At 40.9% G+C, this 21,348-nt stretch overlaps 1 protein-coding gene across 4 annotated transcripts in view; it reads left to right on the top strand.

Moving 5' to 3' along the window:
* Positions 1–21,348, top strand: part of COL5A3 (collagen type V alpha 3 chain) — a 188,167-nt gene that overhangs the window by 128,437 nt on the left and 38,382 nt on the right. For 3 of the 4 annotated variants that reach the window (XM_075206858.1, XM_075206856.1, XM_075206859.1), the window contains 17 exons: positions 1,810–1,854; positions 2,526–2,624; positions 2,963–3,016; positions 3,109–3,153; positions 3,847–3,900; positions 4,663–4,707; positions 6,856–6,909; positions 8,012–8,056; positions 10,130–10,183; positions 10,878–10,985; positions 11,328–11,381; positions 12,004–12,057; positions 13,390–13,434; positions 14,129–14,182; positions 14,741–14,785; positions 18,954–19,007; positions 20,748–20,801. In XM_075206858.1, the coding sequence (XP_075062959.1) occupies positions 1,810–1,854; positions 2,526–2,624; positions 2,963–3,016; positions 3,109–3,153; positions 3,847–3,900; positions 4,663–4,707; positions 6,856–6,909; positions 8,012–8,056; positions 10,130–10,183; positions 10,878–10,985; positions 11,328–11,381; positions 12,004–12,057; positions 13,390–13,434; positions 14,129–14,182; positions 14,741–14,785; positions 18,954–19,007; positions 20,748–20,801 (963 nt within the window). Of the gene's footprint in view, positions 1–1,809; positions 1,855–2,525; positions 2,625–2,962; positions 3,017–3,108; positions 3,154–3,846; positions 3,901–4,662; positions 4,708–6,855; positions 6,914–8,011; positions 8,057–10,129; positions 10,184–10,877; positions 10,986–11,327; positions 11,382–12,003; positions 12,058–13,389; positions 13,435–14,128; positions 14,183–14,740; positions 14,786–18,953; positions 19,008–20,747; positions 20,802–21,348 lie in introns of all 4 variants that reach the window. The other variant, XM_075206857.1, reaches the window with a different exon arrangement.

Raw genomic sequence — 21,348 nt, 5'->3', positions numbered from 1 at the left:
TCTTATCCCATCCACACCTGACCTGAACACCTTTCTGGTGTAAGTCACCAGGTGTCCTTGGGTTACATCATGCACTACATGTTAGATTTAATTTATTCATGTTTTGGATCATACCTTTTGATAGCTTTTATAATTAGAGGCCTGAGTGTTCTCTACTGAGCCCTAATCAGCTTATATCAAACAGGAAAGGTTAATATATTTATAAACTCCTGTAGATAATATCTGTACAGTTATCGAGTTCTGATTTAATCACTTCATTAGTAAAACATTATAACAATAAGGGATTGTCACGGAATTGCAAAGATGGCCGCTAACCGGTATTGGCGCAACTTAATAGGGAGGCTCGGAGTCTAACGTACCCCCGGTATTCACCAGGGTCCACCGCAAGGGAGTTTGGGCTTAGCTGCAGAGGGTACGCAGGTCGCGATTCTCCAAGACAGTCACTGGTGTAGCGACGGTAGTAGACAGGCGTAGTCAGGCAATCCAGGTCAGAACCAACCGAGCGGTGCAGTACATAGGGAGGATCCAGCCGGGTAGCGAGGTACCAAATCGAAGCACAGGAGAATGGTAACAGGAAGCTGAGTCAGAACCGAAGAACACTGGATCAGAAGTTCAGGAAATGCTGGAGCAGGAGTGAACCAATAATCTGGCACTAGACATGTGTCAGAGCGTGCTTTATATACCGTAAGGTGCATCCTGATTGGGTTAGGGAGATTTTAGCGGTCAGATATGCTGACTGCTGACAGGTGAGTGGAGATACTGTCCCGCTGCTAGGCAACAGGACACGGCTGAGGAGAAGGTGCAGACGTCTGTCTCCTGCACCAAGTGTCAGTGTGGAGACGGCACCTGACAGGGATATTGTACCCGCTACTGTATATTATTACGGATACTAGAAGCCACCTTGGATTTCTGTTACCGTGTGCTTATATATGGTCACAAATCACCTCTGTGACTGCTAATGTCTATAATATACAATAGAGAGTGCGTTATCTCATATATCACAGCAAAGACAATGGACAACACTAATGCTGAACACACGTGTGGCGATATCGCCAATGCTGACTGGCCTGATAATGCGACATCTGTGGCGTTAAAACAAGCACGATACATGTTAGTTAATATAAAGGAAAGCTGACACCTGTCAGTCTATGTTGTCATGTTCAGACCATACTAATAGGTTCCCATATAGTTCTGTGTTGATCTGGCTGTTCAGCTTTAACACCATCGAGCCAGATCTCAATTCCCAATTTAGCCACTCACATGCGTCGCTGAACTGGAAAGCGATCCTGGTGCTCAAGCCTAGTGCAGAACCGTCTTGTGTGTGGCCATTATTAGTTGTGTACAGGTAACTGAGTAAAGAAGATGCTTAGTAAACCAAATAGCAACTTTACTTTAATCTTCTTAAATATACTGTAAAATGACAATAAGGGACATATTCAATTAGCCTCGGAGTGCCTGGAACAGTCGCCAAGGCACTCAGCGGTGATATAACATTGCGGATTTCTCTTCCCTCTCTCATAGAGGAGCTAAGCAAAATTCACAATGAACTCAAAATTTCGGAGGAACATTGCGGCTAATTTGATATGCCCCTAAGAATCTGGTTGGCTGCTATAGAATCTGATTGGTTACTTGTCCACCCGTTTTCATTAATGCATCAAAATATCAAACAATGGATGACTTCTATAAGTACTGTATGTGCAAACTGTAATCCATAGTAATCAGCGAAATATCACAGTAGATTGTATCAACTACTACTTTGAAGTTTAGACTTGTTTTCTGTACTGTGCTGAGGTTCTACTGTCTTTGTAGGGTTCCGATGGACCTCCTGGGCCGGCAGGTTCTCCTGGAGAGGCAGTAAGTGGTCTCCTGTATTTATTCCGCTTTTCATTTATGTCTAGCTAAAGCCTGAACATATCATTGTACTGGTTTTATGAATTATGAACCTGAATTGTATGAGAAGAAGATAACCACAAGGCTCGGGGGCTGTCAAGTCCTGAAGCAGATGCAAGAAAAGGTCAACCCAGACTAACCCAACACTCATCAGTTCTTATAGATATTATATTGGAACCGTAGTATATCTCTGATCATCTCTGACATACCCTGTCCCTGGTCTCAAATGATCAATGATGATATTTCTACAATGGTTGACTGGAATGTATTAAAACTACAAATCCCAGAATGCCCGTGGTTAACATCACATGTTGAGAGACTCAGAGTTTCATAACAGCTGGAGTGCCATAGGTTGTCAAAGCCAGGTATAATTAAAGAACTGACGAGCCACAATTCCTCTGTTTCTGTTGTATATGGTGCTTGCTTGTCCACTAGGGGCAGTGTTCTCCTAACATCTGTAGATGGTATTTCATTTAACAATATGGCTGCCCACGCTTATTAAAAAAACTGTAAATGAACAAATACATTTCTATGCAACATAGGCCATAGGTTTTGCTGTGCATTTCAAGAGAAATAAACCTCCTTATAATTAATTATATTTAATAGTTAATATGGATCATGTACCTTCTTTGCAGGGTGCACGTGGCTTGGTGGGTCCCCGGGGCTCATCGGGACCACCTGGTCAGCAAGGTGTGAGCGGTATTGATGGAGCACCAGGACCAAAAGGGAATCAAGTAAGTTGATTATTTAATATTACCCTTTATTTATAAGGTGCCAACACATTACTCAGCGCTTGACATTGAGGGGCTCATGATCTAAATAAATAACACACGTTATGACACAATGAAGCAGAAGGTGATGATGGCCCTGCCCAAATGAGCTTACGCTCTAAGAGGTGCGAGGTATTAGATGACTAATATCACATATTTTCTGGCAGACATAAGAAATATGCTTTCTCCCCAGGGACAGAAAACTTTATGTTGTACATAAATCGCATTGTATAATGTACAAATCTCACTATCCAGACTAATAAACAGTTCTTACATATACCGTATGTTGTTTTGTCCAACAGGGTATTCAAGGAGAGGGTGGACCGAATGGACAACAAGGGAACCCAGGGTCACATGTAAGACATTTCTGTGCTTTTGACACACAGATCAAGGTCATTTTATAATGTGTTTGGTAAATGGAACCTTATTTGTAATAATGTCATTGCAGGGTTTGCCAGGTCCTCAGGGTCCTATAGGAATGCCAGGAGAGAAGGTAAGACCAAACACACCTACATATTAATTATGCTTCAATCAGATTCCATGTCATTGTGTGAGAGGGACATTATAAGGCAAGTCAGTTATATAAACATAGACGTTAGTAAGTGAAGGATCCTGAAGACGGTTGCGTTGTTAAATAGTGATGACAGATCTGTGACAGTTTTGTAACATACAGATGGTATTTCTAAAGGCATGTGCCCATGGACGTAGACATGTCCTGTCTTATTGGCATTCCTGTTCTGTAGTGCTGTGTCCCAGAATGCTCCAGGTTTACAAGCTAATTACAGAAATGGAAAAGACATCAGGCATATAAAAAGTGTCCCTGTAAAGCGGTGTACATGACCAGTCTGGCGTCCAGATAATTTAATTCACGTAGTGTTACTTCAGGGAACAAGGCGAAGTTCTAGTCTATTGGGTGTATGTATGTTAATCACTGAAGTCAGTAATGAGGAAATTGAGGATTGATAAAGAGACAGAAGCGATGATGAAGATTAGAGAAATGTACAGGTAAATAAATGGAGTAGTGAGTGGTAAAATATAATTGTAGATTGAGGGTAAGTCTGAAGTGGGTGCCAGGTATAGAATGAACGGGAGTACATGGAGGCATGACCGTGTGACCTGTGGTTGTAGAAATGACCTGTTAATCTTTAAAGAAAATACAAGTGATGTTCCTGTTGTCTCTCTGCAGGGACCAGCAGGAAAACAGGGGATATCAGGTCTGGCTGGATCAGAAGGACCTCCGGTGAGTAGAGGTCGGATATTTACCCTGGATTGTAAGACCCGTCCTGTGTGATGCATATATACTCTATGTATGTCCCATCAGGCAGCATAATGCAGGAAAGAAAAAAACTGATTACTTTTCATGTAGTGTTATAAAACATACAAACACTATACACCGTATATTCCTCCTTTGTCTATGATTGGTTTTCTTCCTCTTATGCTGGGTGTCTCGGAGCATGTAGTCATGTGTCGCCCATGCAGATATCTTTCCATGCCCCATGAAATCGACATCATTTGTATTAATTTCAGTTTAATGTGTTGCAATCGATCATCCCTTATGAGGTAATGAGACGGCTGCACACAAAGAATAAACACTATGACAAGATGAGCCGCATTTCTCATGTATAGGAGTCTATTTTAGGAAGGGCACAGTCATGTTGATCTCATATGAATATTTTCAGAGCAGAGTTTTCAGCCTCTTGGCGGAGGCCGCTGGCCCCTGCGTTGGTCCAATTTGGCTAAGTTCTTATATAAACACAGGACATCACTGCAGACCAGGGCACCAGGAGTTACGTTATGTAGGAAATGATCACATCAGCTCTAGCCCCAGTAGTATTGGAGCAATGAAAATAAATAATCCACCACCCACTATAACTGGGGGGGGGTTTCATTTGTGAATTTTGGACAGTAAACTTTTATAATGAAACGTTGTGTTAAAGAATGTGCATGCAAGCACTGCATTGTACATCTACTCACTGCTTACGTTACTGTCACTCGTTCTCAGGGACATCCCGGGAGAGAAGGACCTGCTGGAGAGAAGGGGATACAAGTGAGTATTCATTTTAATAGGCTTTCACATATGTGCTACAATATTAAAATAATACATATATATGGCCTCATCTACAGAGCATACAACAGCCAAGGTGCAAGGTAAAATTATTTTTGGTGTTACTGCGCAAATAGATTCTACCAAAGCACATAGGTTGGCGAACGCAGAGGGTGGCATTTGCAGAACAGAAATTTTTCACCTTCCAGTTGACAATAGCAAAGAGTAGGCATGTACCTTATATGTACAGTAGACATGTACCTTATATGTACAGTAGACATGTACCTTATATGTACAGTAGCCACGTATCTTACATGTAGGCCAGTGGTCAGGGAACAGGAGTAAATGACCCCAAATGGGGTAAAAATGAAATTCCTGGGGGTAATGCTGCCGATTCACATGCTGTCAGTTGGATTGTAGACCCCTTTAAATGTGAAATTGCTGCTGTACCAGAAGAGCCTCCAGGGTTGGCAGAGGCACTTCTTGAGCTTCGATGCAATAATGAACCACATATTGCATTTGAAAACAAAGCAGATCTGTTATATTTTTGGATGTCAACAGCTGCATAGGCATTCAAAATTGCACATAAGGAGGCAGTCAAAAGTTGCCGCCTTTTACAACAACCTACCTTTGCGAACAAGAATTTTCCACTCTAACAAACATAAAAACAAAGCAGAGAAATCGATTGGACGCTGAAGACTATATCCAAATTGCTCTGACATCAAAATGCTCCAATATTGATGCTCTCGTATCAAAAATGAAGCAACATCATTTCTCCAAAACCTGAAGTTTTGAAGTTGAAGCTTTCAAAGAAATTTTGAATAGATTCGATAACATTTTGAATTCCAATAATTAATAATATATGATTTCCTTCCTTTCAAATCAAGGGGGTAACGTCGCGTATCTAAATATATTTTGAGGTAAAAGGTAAAAAAGTTCCCTGACCCCTGATGTAGGCGGAGGATATGTAGGATTTTGACTGTATTTTTGACTTGATACCATTCAGAGAAGTTTAATTGCAGACATGTGATGGACTATTTATAGTGACCTGATGTGGAGAGCAGTTTGTGTGTGTTATTACATCTTGGTACGCGTTCCTTTGGGTTCCAAATGTTAAGCATAGTTTTTTAGAACAATTGGTTTGGGCTCCAATAGGTTTGCCCCATGCTATTGGAATAGCCATTAGGAAACATAGTATATGGATTGGAGTTAGATTGATTGAGGCTAAGAATCGGGGACTGGGATTAAGGAATGACTGGAGTTATGGACTATGGTTGGGGCTAGTGTTTAAGAATAAGACTGAAGGCTGGAATTAGTGATTCCGGTTAGTGATCCCGTATAAGTTAGAGATATAGGGGAGGGACAGTCCAGTTCATCTGTACTTACATATCAAAACCCACTTCAGGGGCAGAAATAGAATTTTGGGGGCTCCTTATTAAAATGTTTAAAGGTTTCTATTACCTTCTCCTCCCCTCAGTCCCGTGCTTTGCCGTACCTCATCGGGCCACTGTACGTCCTGTTTAGAGAGAAAGGGAACGTCAGAGTTTCCTTCCCCTCTGAGCAGAATTTAATTTTGGAGCCAAACGCTGGCTCACGCACACAGCGTTTTTGGGCTTTAAATGTCTTGCGGTATCTTACGCTCCCTGCTGACCGCACTATTTTGACAGAGAGAAGCAGAGTCCGCTGCAGCACACATGGCAGCTACACAGGGCCCCTAGCACCTGCTACCTCTGCTGCCCTAGGAGTTACACCCATGGTCCACATGATATGCACACTGTGAAGATATAGGTTGTAGTGGTCTACTAGAAAATGCTAGTGGTATAAATAGACACCGTGCCACAGTGATACATCATGTATTTAAACATTCCTGGTGAAAACTTTAAAGGCTTCTATAAATTATAAACAGTTATTCAGGTGCTTAAAGTAGGTAATGTTAGGTGTGCTGTGCATTCCTCTGTAGACACTTTAAAACAGATGTCTGATAAGTAGCTTGTTCATGAAGTGCTTAAAAAGAGACACGTTGAGAGAGTGAAAGGTGTTTTTATAATTATAATAATATTATAATAAATGCCTATTATAGTAGATTTGCCCCCAACATAACAGAGATTTTTATACAGAGACATAAATCTATTTCTCCTGTTCTGCTGCTAGGGTCTTCCCGGCTCTCCAGGTCCGATCGGATACCCAGGAACTCGAGGAGTTAAGGCAAGTAAAGCTAAGTGTTTTATGTGATCACATTGCATGTGTTTTCCAGTTAATCGTCCAGTACATGGTTAGCGATCAGTCATGGCTGATTTGTACACGTTGATGGAAAACTAAGGTTAATTCATGAGTTAGTATATATTAAAAAGTAACATCAGAAAAGTGAATTCATGACTTGATAAAAGATATAACAAATCTCTCAGTGCCTATATACTTTCTCATTGTGAGTTAGAGGAACCATGAGAATCTTTGTGACTGAGCTGATGGAAACCATTACTGTAATGTGACTCAGTGTTGGCTTTTGTCACATCCTATAAAGTATAACTTGTAAAGATTGTAAAGTAGTTTCATACACTGAAGCTGCTGTGCAGGTGAGTGTAACAAATCAGCCAATAACTTAAGTCGGCCCTATACGTGACAATCTGGTTGGTAAACAACCAGATCTGTAGCTAACTCTTAATCACATGAGCGAAACCCCAAACTGATCAGTTGCAGGTCTGGATGACCGACTGGATCACATTTTGGCCAATTAGTTTGATCAGGTGACTGTTTCCGTCAATGACCAAACAGATTTTCAGACCTACTCAGTCACGATTTCATTGTGCTGATCCAAGTAATATTAGGCCTACACACAACATTAATTTTATTTGGTTTTCCTAGAAATCGTACTCCAGATTCAGAGAAATCATATTCGGTAATCCTTTAGCGCATTTAACAATGCCAGAGTTTCGGACCGGTTTTCTGCTGAAGGATTATTGTAACCCTACTCATATGTGCTCATGGTCTAGAGCGATTATATCAAACCACCTCACATCCATCACATAATATAGATGATATCTTCCATTTAACAAACTGTATCTGTATGTCTATAAAGGACAAGAAGACATGTATATAGTAGTAGTCTTAAATCTAGGCCAACACAGATTTGGTGATCTACTTATCATGATTAAATACTGTATTATCACCAGCTGTGTTACTGTATTATCACCAGTGAGGGTCTTCAAACTTTGATAAATAGGCTCCTTACTTTTAGGTCCACATCTCAAATTTGCCCATGTGGGACATTTTAGTAAATTGATGTTGGTGTCCGACTTTTATTTTTCAGGGAGCTTTTGGTGTGAGAGGGATAAAAGGAAGCAAAGGGGAAAAGGTAAGTTGATAAGATATGATTAGGACGTACTGTTTTGTAGATGATCTAGAACAAACTGATAATGGAGAGTACAAAACCAAACAGCCGGAGTAAGAGCAGCTACTCGAGCCCCCAGTAGAACATACAACGCACCAGTGATGGGCAACAGGAGGCCCTCCGAGCCTTCACCAGTGGCACGTGGCTCCTTCCTACTTTCCTAAAAGGAAATTTCATATTGCTTCTAAACATCCCGCACTCTTCCCTATTGGAGTACTTTGATGGGGGTACAACCCATAACCACCACCATTTGCTGTATTTCCTCACCCAAAGCTCACTTCAGATAGGCGTATTGCAAAAATTCATGCCACATTCCATAGGGTACTAGATCTACTCGGGAAATTGTGCAGGTACCGGGCTCATTGATCCTTGTGCTTATACTCCTCTGCTGATCACATGAGCACCTGTAGAAACCATTGTTTATAAGCAGAAAACAGAAAGGCGCATGCTGGATTTTCCAATGTCTGGGGGTGACCCGCGGAATGTCTGAGCAGTTTGTTCACAGAGTGTTCCATTTAGAATGTTGCATTAGCAGATTTTGGCAATACTTTCATCTGCATAAGGCCTATCTCTTGTCAAGGTCACACTTCTACCATTGAAATTGATTGGCGGAAGAAGGGGCCACCTTGTATCTGAGGCTCCAAACATTCACCTTAGCTAAAAATAAAACCTGGAACCCCTAAATATTCCTAATCATTAGGTACTTTTTACCATCTTGCATGGTTGTATTATGAAATCAGTGGCTTTTAGCAGCAACCCGGTGGCACCCGCCTTTACAATGGTTTAGCTTGCCCTTTTAAAACTCACCACCAATGTCCAAATCATTTTAATAAGGTTTCTTAGTTCTGACTCCCTTAGTCTACAGCTCCCATTATACAATTCCATACAAGCATAAGAGATACCTACATTGTCTCTGTCCTTTGTTACACAGGATAGGACCATTAACGCCCATATGTTTTCAGACCCTGACAACTCAATTTCCCCATGTGAGGTTTTCCTAAGACAAACTATGACATATGATGCCTGATGCAGAGTCGAATGCAACTCGGGCGCATAAATGAAGACCCAAAAATGCATGCGCCAAAATAGAGCATCGCAGCCCATATGCGCCCAGCTTGTATATGTAGCACATGCTGTTTATGGCAGGCATACTGACACCCACATACACATACAGACAACCAGGTCATAAATAAAACATTTATTTTCATAGGGAAAGCACTACTGCTACCAGGCTTCATGTAATATAACAGTTATAACCTTCCTTCTTGTGTACAAATGAAAGTAAGAAAATATTTTTAAAAAATTGTTATATATTCATAATCAATGAAGAAAGGACCCAGCAGCCTCAGAGGTGAAATCGTAATCAGCCAATCAGAAGCAGTCAGCCCCTAGGCTGGTGCAAATAATACGGCTCTAAAATGTGTATTTGTGCCAGCATTCGGGTCTGCATCAGCTCGCAATTCTGCAAACGCGCTCTTACTGCACTCAGCCTACGTTACAACGCCGCTTTCCTCCCCATCATGCCTCTTCAGGCGCAGGTGTAGATGTATGTAATTCTGCTACATAAACATAGGTTCTTGGTTTATTTGGGGGGTCATGTGCAGAGCAGAGCACACACTTCACACCACGCTAATGGGCGTACGTTCAACTGTCCATTACCCATTATTCTTGTAACTCTTCTTTTCTCTCCCACTTGCCGGGAGAATTGTTCTTTCCCTCATTATGTGATCAAGGTTATATCTGTATATTGTATGTATATATTACAAGACAGTAACACTCTATCCATGTGTGTACTCCATACATGTATATGTATGCAAGATTTTTTGAATGACTAAAAAGCAATGTTGTTTATTACATATGGTATTTACACTAGAACCAGATCAGATTCTGATCCATGGAGCCCCTTGGAAGTTGATGGCTAAGGGTACATGCCTGCTCTGCTTTACTCTAAGACCTGCATTACCATTAACAACTCTCTGCCCAATTAATTTCAGTATAATAGGGATGAGTTAATGACTGTACTTCTTTCTCTTACAGGGTGAAGACGGATTTCCTGGTTTCAAGGGAGACGTTGGGCTCAAAGGAGAAAGGGTAAGATGAATAGATGGGGGTAGGGGTTGTCCTTCTGTCCGTCTGTCTGTCTGTTGGTGGGTTTTTTACTGAAATGCAGAACCCAGCCAGCTTGGAATCCCACCTCTGACGCTCTTTGTTCAGCTAAGCACTATTTGGAACCTCAGCTAAACTCTAGTGAGAAAGGACGGACCATTGATCAATCCAGAAATTATCCTTTGTATTCAAATCTATCGTTTAATTCACAATTCTCTGATGTTGACTTTCATATTCTCCATTATCTGTATTAATGGTATTACAAAGACAAAGTGGCCTGGATGGATGGATGGATGGATGCCAGTCTGCGTATGATGCTCCGCATATCAGTAGTGTATATTAGGTGCTAAACAAGTGAGTGTCTTTAGGCCACTAAAATTCAGCATTTATTTATGAAACCACTTTTGTGCCGAGTGTATATAAACCCCTGAACATGCTGGCTGAAGAAGCAGAAACATGCCAGGTTCTTGTGGCTGTTAGACACTGGACACAGCAAGTGCCAGTGTGCCACTGCCCTACAGCTCACGTTCTAGAGTGTAGATATCTGGATAACACAATTAGTTACACAGTTTTCATATCCAGAAAGGGACTGCGCTGAGACATGACAATGGTCCCTGATCAGTTTATTGCTTCTGTTGATTTTTTTCATCCATGTGTCTTCCTATTGCTGCCATTGTAGGGGGATACCGGGACTCTGGGAGTGCGTGGAGAGGATGGCCCCGAAGGGCCAAAGGGACAATCTGGACCCCTGGGAGAAGTCGGCGGTTTGGGAATATCTGGAGAAAAGGTTAGATAATTCACAAAACCAGATCATGTTTTCTCCAGTACGGTATGATCATATTTGAGAATTGTATTTTATAACCTAGAGCATGCCAAGATCATATAGACATTGGCCTTGCAAGAATGGCAAAGGCTCTCTAACTATACTATCTTGTCAGTTCCATGAACCCTTGAAGGCAGGATATTATGTGCATGCTGGAAGTAGATTTTTTTAATTCAATAATTCTAAAAAAAAATGTTATTTTTTTTCCCCGTCTTTACAAAATCCCAAACAGTATCCCGCCCCGTCACAATGTATGCTCAGTCCTTTTATGTTACTGTTGCCTTACTTTGTATTATCTATCACTAGGGAAAGTTGGGTGTTCCAGGTCTTCCAGGATATCCCGGGCGTCTGGGTGGAAAGGTAAGTGTCTATTCACATGGACATGGACATCAATAGGTTCCAGGTCTAATATATTTTATGTGTCTCAGGGAGTCTGTAGGATAGAAGTAAACAGGGGATCCAGGGATTGGCTAATTGATGTGGTAGCGTTTCACGTGAGACATATTAAGTTAGTTTAAGGGGAACGTTTTCCTTTCAGCTGGTCATCCTAAATACCTTTTCGTCCTTACAGCCATAAGCTGGATGTTGGAGGGTCATAATACAAAACTGGGGGGTCATTATCATAATGAACTATTTATATAGCTCCACTAATTCTACAGCGCTGTACAGAGAACTCACTCACATCAGTCCCTGTCACATTGGAGCTTACAGTCTAAATTTCCTAACATACACACAGATAGACAGAAACTAGGGTCAATTTGATAGTAGCCAATTAACCTACTGGTATGTTTTTGGCATGTGGGAGGAAACCAAAGCATCTGGAATAAACCCATGCAAACACAGGGAGAATGTACAAACTCTACACAGATAAGACCATGGTCAGGAATTGAACTCATGACCCCAGTGCTGTGAGGCAGAAGCGCTAACCACTAAGCCACCATGCTGCCCTATAAGAAGATTGATGAACGATATCTTGTTACAGGGCTCAACTGGATTCCCTGGATCAATCGGTTTGGTTGGAGAAAAAGGCAAGCGGGTGAGTTCACATAAGTATTTCCTTTGTCTATAAATGAGTAACGAGATAACACCATGACAATGAACCAATATTGCACAAGCGCCTGCGGGTAAACTATACGCCGGGTATACTATGAATTCTAATAAGTTGTGTAAAATTAAATACAGTTGTATTTGACAGCATTTAGTTTGTTACAGTACTTTTTGTCTTAGTAAAGGGTGTAGCACTTTCCTATTGCCTGTAGATGTTACTGTTCCTGTATCTGTCTATACCGCCAATATCGGTACAGTCAGAAGATATGAAGTTAAGGGGCAATTTACAGGGTTCATTACCAAGGGTACTGCAAGACCGTTTATGTGCAAAGAAGTTGGTTGTGTATAATTGGCGTTGTGGCTGGTAGCCAGATGTCATGACTGTCCCTATTTTATCGCTGGCAGTCCTGTGAGACGCTCAGCTGTGTGACTGCTGAGATTGTGGCCTGTGAGAGCCAGAGAGCGGCATCTGAGTACATAGGAGGACTTGCTGTTCTACATTGCGCTGCCCTTTGTAAATACCTCTATTAGCCTACGACCAAATCTCTCTGCAGGTGCTCTTCCTTAGTTGCTGTCTCTTTCCACGTTAATCTGCTCCTGGAGTCATTGATATTACCTGTATCTCTTCTCCACTTTTTATTTTTGCTTCGGTCTTTCCCCACTATATTGACTTTAAGGAGCTGTGCACTCAGTTTAAATATTTAATGTTAAAACAGATTTCCCCAGCTAGCAGAAAGAATGGTGTCCAATGTCCGCTACCTCTACCATTCAAAATGAACCACCAACACCTCTATGATTGGTAATTCACCAGTATTGCCAGCATAGTGGGGCTCATTGTGTTTATGATTGGGGCAGCCCTCGATGCAGGCAAACATTCTGAGGGCTGGAGGGAGTGAATATCCCTGAATGGTAGGGATCAAAGACAAAGAGCCTAGTTGTTTTGCTAGTTTGGGGGGAAAGGGTTAAATGCTGAAGACAGTGCTTACTCTTTAAAAAACTACTTAAAACACAAACCAAATTTGGGATTATATTGGGGGTGGTGTTATAAAATGCATTTTATAATCTCCATTTGTGCAGAGAATATACTTGTTGGTGAGATTGGCATTATAAAGAGGGTGTTATAAAGATGAAGGGCGTCTTTCATTTGGGTAGACATGACCCTTAAGTCCCACAAGAACCCACTTTAGTTTTGTTCTGACCAAATGTCCTACAGCTGCTGGTATAGAGAGCACCACAATTATGTCTCGGCATCGTAAAACAGAAACCATTTTATTAACAGAGTGTCTATTTACTTTAACACAATGACTGCTTCATTCTTCAGGGACGAGGTGGACAGCCAGGAGGAGCCGGGCTGCGGGGACCCTCGGTAAGAATATTTCATATAAGTATTAATAAAATTGTAAGTAGAATATTATATTAATGGTCTTACTAACTTATAGAACACACCACAGAACTGTCTTAGATTGTTAGACCATACGCATGCGTCACTCCAGGCTTACCCTGGGGCATGACCACTTAGGTACGATGGGACAGAACAGCCGACTTCTAGCCTCATACAGACATTACCAACGTATGAATGACTGAGTAGTTCTAGGTGTCCTGCAAGCTGTGATAGATTACGGTGTATACGTGGATATGAAACTGTTGTCAGTGTTGACATTCATTGACTTGTGTTTTATTCATAGCAGTGAAGTATTATAAGCACATTTCAATGCAAGTAATATTTACTTTTCCGTCCGTAACCCAAATCACCATTTCTGGCACCATTTATGCAGTAAGTGTCAGTAAAATATTGTACTTTACTTAATGAGCTAGATACAAGTACACACAGTGCAATAACCAATAGCAATCTGCTATATCAGCTACTAGTTGTGATCAGTGCACTGTAAGCTAAACTAAATGAATGAAGAATCTCATTGGTTGCGATGGGTTTCTGCACTATGTTTGTACCTCTGTCAGTAAGTATGAGACATTGTACCCACAGAATGCCCGTCACAGCCACCCTCCGGTTACACTTCTGTTGGTTTATGATTAGTTTTTACTTGTTTGTCTGGTAACAGGGTACAAGAGGAGAAAGAGGTCAGCGGGGACCAACTGGAAAACCAGGTCTAAAGGTGAGCGTTCCTCCATTCTGCCTCGTGCTTTCTACTTGCACGACTGCTTCATTGGAAGCCCAGTTGCTATTCTTAGAATGGATTTTTCCAGCATGTGGAACCTATATACTGCTGTATATATACATGTGTGATATTTTACAATGCAGTGTTAGGGCCAGGGTCAGCTAATACCTAAAACTGGTCTGTATAGATATATTTTATATATCAGTTCCACCTTCTTGCACTATCTGAGGCTGGTCAGCCAGAAACCATTATCCACAAATCTGTATTATTCTGCGATAGGATGGCTGTCGCTATAGACAGGGTACTTACTGCCTTACAAGAGAGGTACAATGACATTCTAGAGTGTCACAAGGCAAGAAATTCCAAACAGGAACTTATTGGAAGATTTTTGTCACAGCATAGAACACAGAAGAATATTATTCAATGCAGCGCTATCATTATACTGGGCTTATATCTAGTATAAGTGGCTACTTGAACCACCAAGTCATGGGGATGTTGGAAAGGGATGCATGGTGTTCTATGAGAAAACATCTGACTATGTGAATCTGTGTGCAGGGAGACGCTGGCCACGATGGTGTTGCTGGGGCCGCTGGCGAGAAGGTGAGTGCTATCCTATATGTATCCTACCAAGTCTATCACATATATCACTAATTCCAATGCATATTTTCTGCAGTGCTATTGTAAGAGGTGATGCCTTCTCCCATGACAATAGACCACATATTGAATAGACTACAATTTATTGCAACATTGTTAAGTCCTCCTCCGATCACCAGGATCACTAATGGCTGCATATTCATACTTATTAGCTTGCAAACTAATAATTAGCACATACACTTATATGAAAGTATAGTAATTAGTCTGTATTAACATTTAGCAGCAGGTGCTATCACTAATTAGAGTGACTCTAATCTTTTTATTATTTGACTGTGTGTCTTTGTGTAATGCAGCTGATGAAAGATAATTGCACAATACATTTCTTTTGGCAATGATTCTCCTGGCTCTTATCAAAGTGTTACTAAGCCTACTGGCAGAGCCTAGAATTCAGTAGACTGACCGTGGTTTAGCATCTGTCTTTTAATCTTATTATTCGTCCCGTTAATCATATTTGTGTGTGTTAATCCTCAGACATAGTAGTATCTTAGCGACACTATTGGGAGGTGAGTGGGAATGATATAATTGCAGGTGAATTAAAATATCATAGAAGGTCTAGTTAGTCTAAAAATAAATATGACAGAAAAGAGTGAAAGAAAAGACAGTCATAACACCCTGGAGATAGGATTTTCAGTTGTGCAATATTCAATTATCTCATAACAGTAGTCACTTATTTTCTATCTAATTTTTCAGTACTGTGTTACACGAGTGATTTGTAATCCCTGTGCAGGACAAAGATCTTGTTTAATCATTTAAAATTGTTATTTAATCACCTCACCTGAACTTCAGTCAATTAATCTCATACATAATGTATTACTTAGATTTATTACTGATCCCAAGAGATTAACCTCATAAAGCCAAATACATTTGTACTGTTTCATGGTATTTAATATCGTTACTGAAAGACATCTGTGTACCTGTGTACCATATCTAGCCTAAGTGTGCTTATAACCTACTAAATGACAGAAATCCATTTAGTTCATTCCCCTGTACTTAGAGCGTTTAAATAAAGGAATTTTTCAGGTTACAAATACTTGCACTAATCAGCTGACACTCTCTGTAATTAGAACCTGCTTTCATGCTAATTAGCACATGCAATAACTAATACACAGAAACACTTATTAGCAGCGATACTAAACAGCAGACATGTTTGCAGGTACACTCATTATATATCATTAACTTCTAATTATCAATTTACAGCTATCACTAATTAGTATATACACCAAGCAGCAGACACTCATCATCATCATCACCATTTATTCATATAGCGCCACTGATTCCGCAGCGCTGCACAGAGAACTCATTCACATCAGTCCCTGTGCCATTGGAGCTTACAGTCTAAATTCCCTAACATACACACACAGACTGACAGCGAGAGAGAGACAGAGAGAGAGAGAGACTAGGGTCAATTTTGATAGAAGCCAATTAACCTACCAGTATGTTTTTGGACTGTGGGAGGAAACCGGAGCACCCGGACGAAACCCACACAAACACGGAGAGAACATACAAACTCCACACAGATAAGGCCATGGTCGGGAATTGAACTCATGACCCCAGTGCTGTAAGGCAGAAGTGCTAACAATTAAGCCACCGTGCTGCCCACTCCACTTTACTAGCAGGTATTCACATTTATAAGCAGACAGTCTCATTATTTAACAGAAACCTGTACGTTCTAAGGGGCATATTCAATAAGCCGCGATGTTCAGATGTATTTTCTATGGTAATACAGTAACACAACATCGCGGATTTCCCATCGCAACTCTATGGAGGGGCGAAGGGAAATCCACGATGTTGCGGTAACGTGGAGTGCCTTTGCGTTCGTTTCCACAGGCACTCCGCGCACAACTGAATATGCCCTTAACAGTCAGTCTCACTGAGCAATGGGCGCTCACAAACATTTACAGGCAAAATCCCACCTACGAGTGAGCCCTATCTAGAGCAGAACCACATTTAGGTAGATAGTAATTCTGTCACAGCATCGTGTCATGTCATGCCCTGAATACCCAGTGACAGGGTGTTACGAGCTGCACGGGTGCCTCAAGCCGCCGCAACTCACTGTGCCCGCAGAAGCGTCCTGGCCGCCTCCATGACGACCGGGACGTCACTTCCCCCCTGCCGTTGCTAAGGCAACGGTTGGGGCGCTGTCTTGTTCGAACACCGCGTCCCGGCATCAGGAGGAGCTGGGCGAGTGCGCAATTAATTAGAATTAATTTAACAACCTCAGGCTGATTATCACCTCCTGGGCTCCCTGCTTCCTATTGGCCAGTCTGTGTATATAAGGCAGAGAGGGCTTAGCCTCCCTGCTGGTTAAAGCCTTCAGGCTCCTGTTATCGTGCTACTCTGGATTGATTCATCATGTATTACCCTCCGCCTGTTTCCTGGACATTGTGTGCTTATTTCTCTAAACTCTGTTTGGTTGCCTGGACTCCCTTTGTTTGCTGCCAGCCCTGACCGCTTGCCTGTAACTGACCTCGTTACCTGCCTCGGACCCTAGACCTCGGCCTGCCTCTGACTATGCTTTACCTACCATCTTCCCATGCTGCTATCCCATGCTGCAGTATATTCATAAGCTTGTACTACGCTGAGTATAAGACCTGGGGGCATCTGAGTACCTGTGAGCATTACCAGCTCTACGGGCTGCTATAGGTGAAGACCTCTATAATCCTGTTCTACAAGCTTAGAATAGTAACCGTAGCCGCAACACAGGGTGGCCAAGTACATGGTCATTTCCCAGAAGTCTGTTCTCCTGAATATAATTCGTTTGAAATTCCATTAAATGCTATGTAATGAGATCTTGATAAATATTTATAATGCAAATCTTAGTGGGTTTTGGTAAATGTTGTTGTGAGTAAAAACTTAAAATCCATAGCTGTGCCCCACACATTCCTATGTCCTGCTTCACAAGCTGTCTTCCCAGTTTTCAGTGGGGTCAAGTGGGCTGTTAGCACTATTTAAGTGTTAAAAAAAACAGCATAATGTCCTTTTTTGTTACCCCCTGAACATGTCTGGCCGAGACCTTAGCCTCACTAGATTCATTTGTCTATAAATCAGAGTGCATGGGAGCCTTCTGAAAGCCCAAAACCTACAGAGTAATAACAAATGTGACACAGATGTCAGAATTACACTTTTCTAGCAGAATTAACTATAAAACGCGGTAGCTGGCACCACCAAGACGGCTGTCTGGATCTATCTTATCCAGTCCATTTATTTATTTCCGTGACAGAAAGAGAACTTGTTTGATGCTGAATTATAAGAGGTGATTGCAAACTCTGCCAGTATATCGGCTGCATATAATGCAGTTTTTCTCTGGTATAGTAAATGAGCAATTCATTTTAAGTTCCTATAGTTTTTTTAGGACCAATATAGATTCACTCATATTGGCACAATGACAAACAGTAAATTCTAAAGAAATGACATCAGTTTCATTGTCTATAGTAAAGTGGGTTTGACTAGGATCTAATTATTGTACTTAATGCTCATCTACTATTCATTGGAATTAACCTCAGTCATGAAGTGGGAGGGGCTAGAACAACCTGTAGCCAATCAAATCATCGGAATGTTGACATCAGGGAAACGCACACAAACAAGGGAATAAGATACATATTCCACACAAATAGTGTGGAGACATCTGCACCAGGCATATGGGATACACAAAGAAATGTGAATATCGGACGCATCTCTGAGGGTTGTGGTTGACTTGAGCCTCCATGTCCCTCTTATACTATACATACATGTGACTGCCACAATCTGTCCCTCCAAGCACAAGAAGGCTCAGATATACATAAACACCAAATACAGACGCAAGTCATGTGCATGTCCAGTTTGACAAATTTTACGTGTCTCATTTTTACATGGCGCAAATAGGTTTGTGTCCAACTCTAACAGGCCCCTAGGGTGTGAGCTGCCCGACGGGGTCTTTACTGGGGAAGTAAACATGCAGAAACTCAAGTAGTAAGCAATATTTCACATTCACAAGATATCACTAATATGTCCTCAATGTGTTGCTCCTTCTCTTTTTCTTTCCATTTTGTAACAGTTGCATTTGAGGAAATATTTATCTCATTTTTCTTGTTAAAGATTTTTGAAAGTAACTTTGTCTTATTTCTTATAATTCCAGGGACCAATGGGGCCCCCAGGACCAGTAGGCTTTGCAGGACCTAAAGGACCCAATGTAAGTGAAGACGGTTTAGTGTCTAGACTACATAGTAGCTGGCAATTAGTGGCTGTAACCACAGCGGGCTTATCTCCTTATTCTACTATCATTATAAACCATCATTATCAATGTACAGATAATCAGTATCATTATACAGGGCAGTGTGATCATTATCAGTGTATAGATACTCAGTATCATTATACAGTGCAGTGTGATCATTATCAGTGTATAGATACTCAGTATCATTATACAGTGCAGTGTGATCATTATCAGTGTATAGATACTCGGTATCATTATACAGTGCAGTGTGATCATTATCAGTGTATAGATACTCGGTATCATTATACAGTGCAGTGTGATCATTATCAGTGTATAGATACTCGGTATCATTATACAGTGCAGTGTGATCATTATCAGTGTATAGATACTCGCTATCATTATACAGTGCAGTGTGATCATTATCAGTGTATAGATACTCAGTATCATTATACAGTGCAGTGTGATCATTATCAGTGTATAGATACTCAGTATCATTATACAGTGCAGTGTGATCATTATCAGTGTATAGATACTCAGTATCATTATACAGTGCAGTGTGATCATTATCAGTGTATAGATACTCGGTATCATTATACAGTGCAGTGTGATCATTATCAGTGTATAGATACTCGGTATCATTATACAGTGCAGTGTGATCATTATCAGTGTATAGATACTCGCTATCATTATACAGTGCAGTGTGATCATTATCAGTGTATAGATACTCAGTATCATTATACAGTGCAGTGTGATCATTATCAGTGTATAGATACTCGGTATCATTATACAGTGCAGTGTGATCATTATCAGTGTATAGATACTCGGTATCATTATACAGTGCAGTGTAATCATTATCAGTGTATAGATACTCGCTATCATTATACAGTGCAGTGTGATCATTATCAGTGTATAGATACTCAGTATCATTATACAGTGCAGTGTGATCATTATCAGTGTATAGATACTCAGTATCATTATACAGTGCAGTGTGATCATTATCAGTGTATAGATACTCAGTATCATTATACAGTGCAGTGTGATCATTATCAGTGTATAGATACTCGGTATCATTATACAGTGCAGTGTGATCACTATCAGTGTATAGATACTCGGTATCATTATACAGTGCAGTGTGATCATTATCAGTGTATAGATACTCGGTATCATTATACAGTGCAGTGTGATCATTATCAGTGTATAGATACTCGGTATCATTATACAGCGCAGTGTGATCATTATCAGTGTACAGATACTCGGTATCATTATACAGTGCAGTGTGACCATTATCAGTGTATAGATACTCGGTATCATTATACAGTGCAGTGTGATCACTATCAGTGTATAGATACTCAGTATCATTATACAGTGCAGAGTGATCATTATCAGTGTATAGATACTCAGTATCATTATACAGTGCAGTGTGATCATTATCAGTGTATAGATACTCCGTATCATTATACAGTGCAGCATGATCATTATCAGTATATAGATACTCAGTATCATTATACAGTGTTATCATTACCAGAGTATAGATACTAAGTATCTGTATACATCCCCCACTACATACTATCCTGTGATAACATAGTCTGTTGTCTCATATCATTCTATACACTGTTACTAGACTTTGCACATTACAGTTTTGCACCCTGACCCCAGTTATATCACTGTTACATTGACAACTTGCAGACGTGTAATGTGACTTCTCCTCTTCTTCACCAGGGTGGTTCTGGGAAAGACGGATTACCTGGACATGCAGGCCAGCGCGGAGAGCCAGTAAGACCACTTGTCTACGTCATGAAATCTTCTAGATTTAAAGTAGAGATCAGTCTATTTTGTTGCTGGATCTTCTGGATTAAAGTCTTTTAGCTTTTACTGCTATATTTTTCTGCAAAGTAACATAGCTAGACTAATTGTGATTTACAACAATGTCCATAGTGCAGTCATAGTGCCCAATCAACTTACCATCTAATACTGGCAAAATGCGCCAGTTGCTATTGAGCAGTTGGCGTCATATTACAGCTTTTGTGACCTACAAACAAGCACAATGCCCGATAATTAAACAATCACAATTGATTGGATCATTTTGGAGCATATTGGTAAATGCTGTTAGAAGATGACCTCAAATGACTATTATCAGGTTGTGTTTACAATCATCACCCGCCTCGGTCATGTCAGAAGTGGTCCATCCACTCGGAGGATCCTAATGGACAGATCTTGTCCTGTCTAGTGACCTATGCGTAGAGCCACACTGGCTACCTATATGGCAGGATTGTGTGTGGCCTGTTTAGGAGGCGTAAGAAAGACATGAAACATAACTTAG

This window comes from Mixophyes fleayi, chromosome 4 (assembly GCF_038048845.1).
Source record: "Mixophyes fleayi isolate aMixFle1 chromosome 4, aMixFle1.hap1, whole genome shotgun sequence".
Taxonomy (NCBI): Eukaryota; Metazoa; Chordata; class Amphibia; order Anura; family Limnodynastidae; genus Mixophyes; species Mixophyes fleayi.
This window is presented reverse-complemented; position numbering and strand designations above follow the sequence as displayed.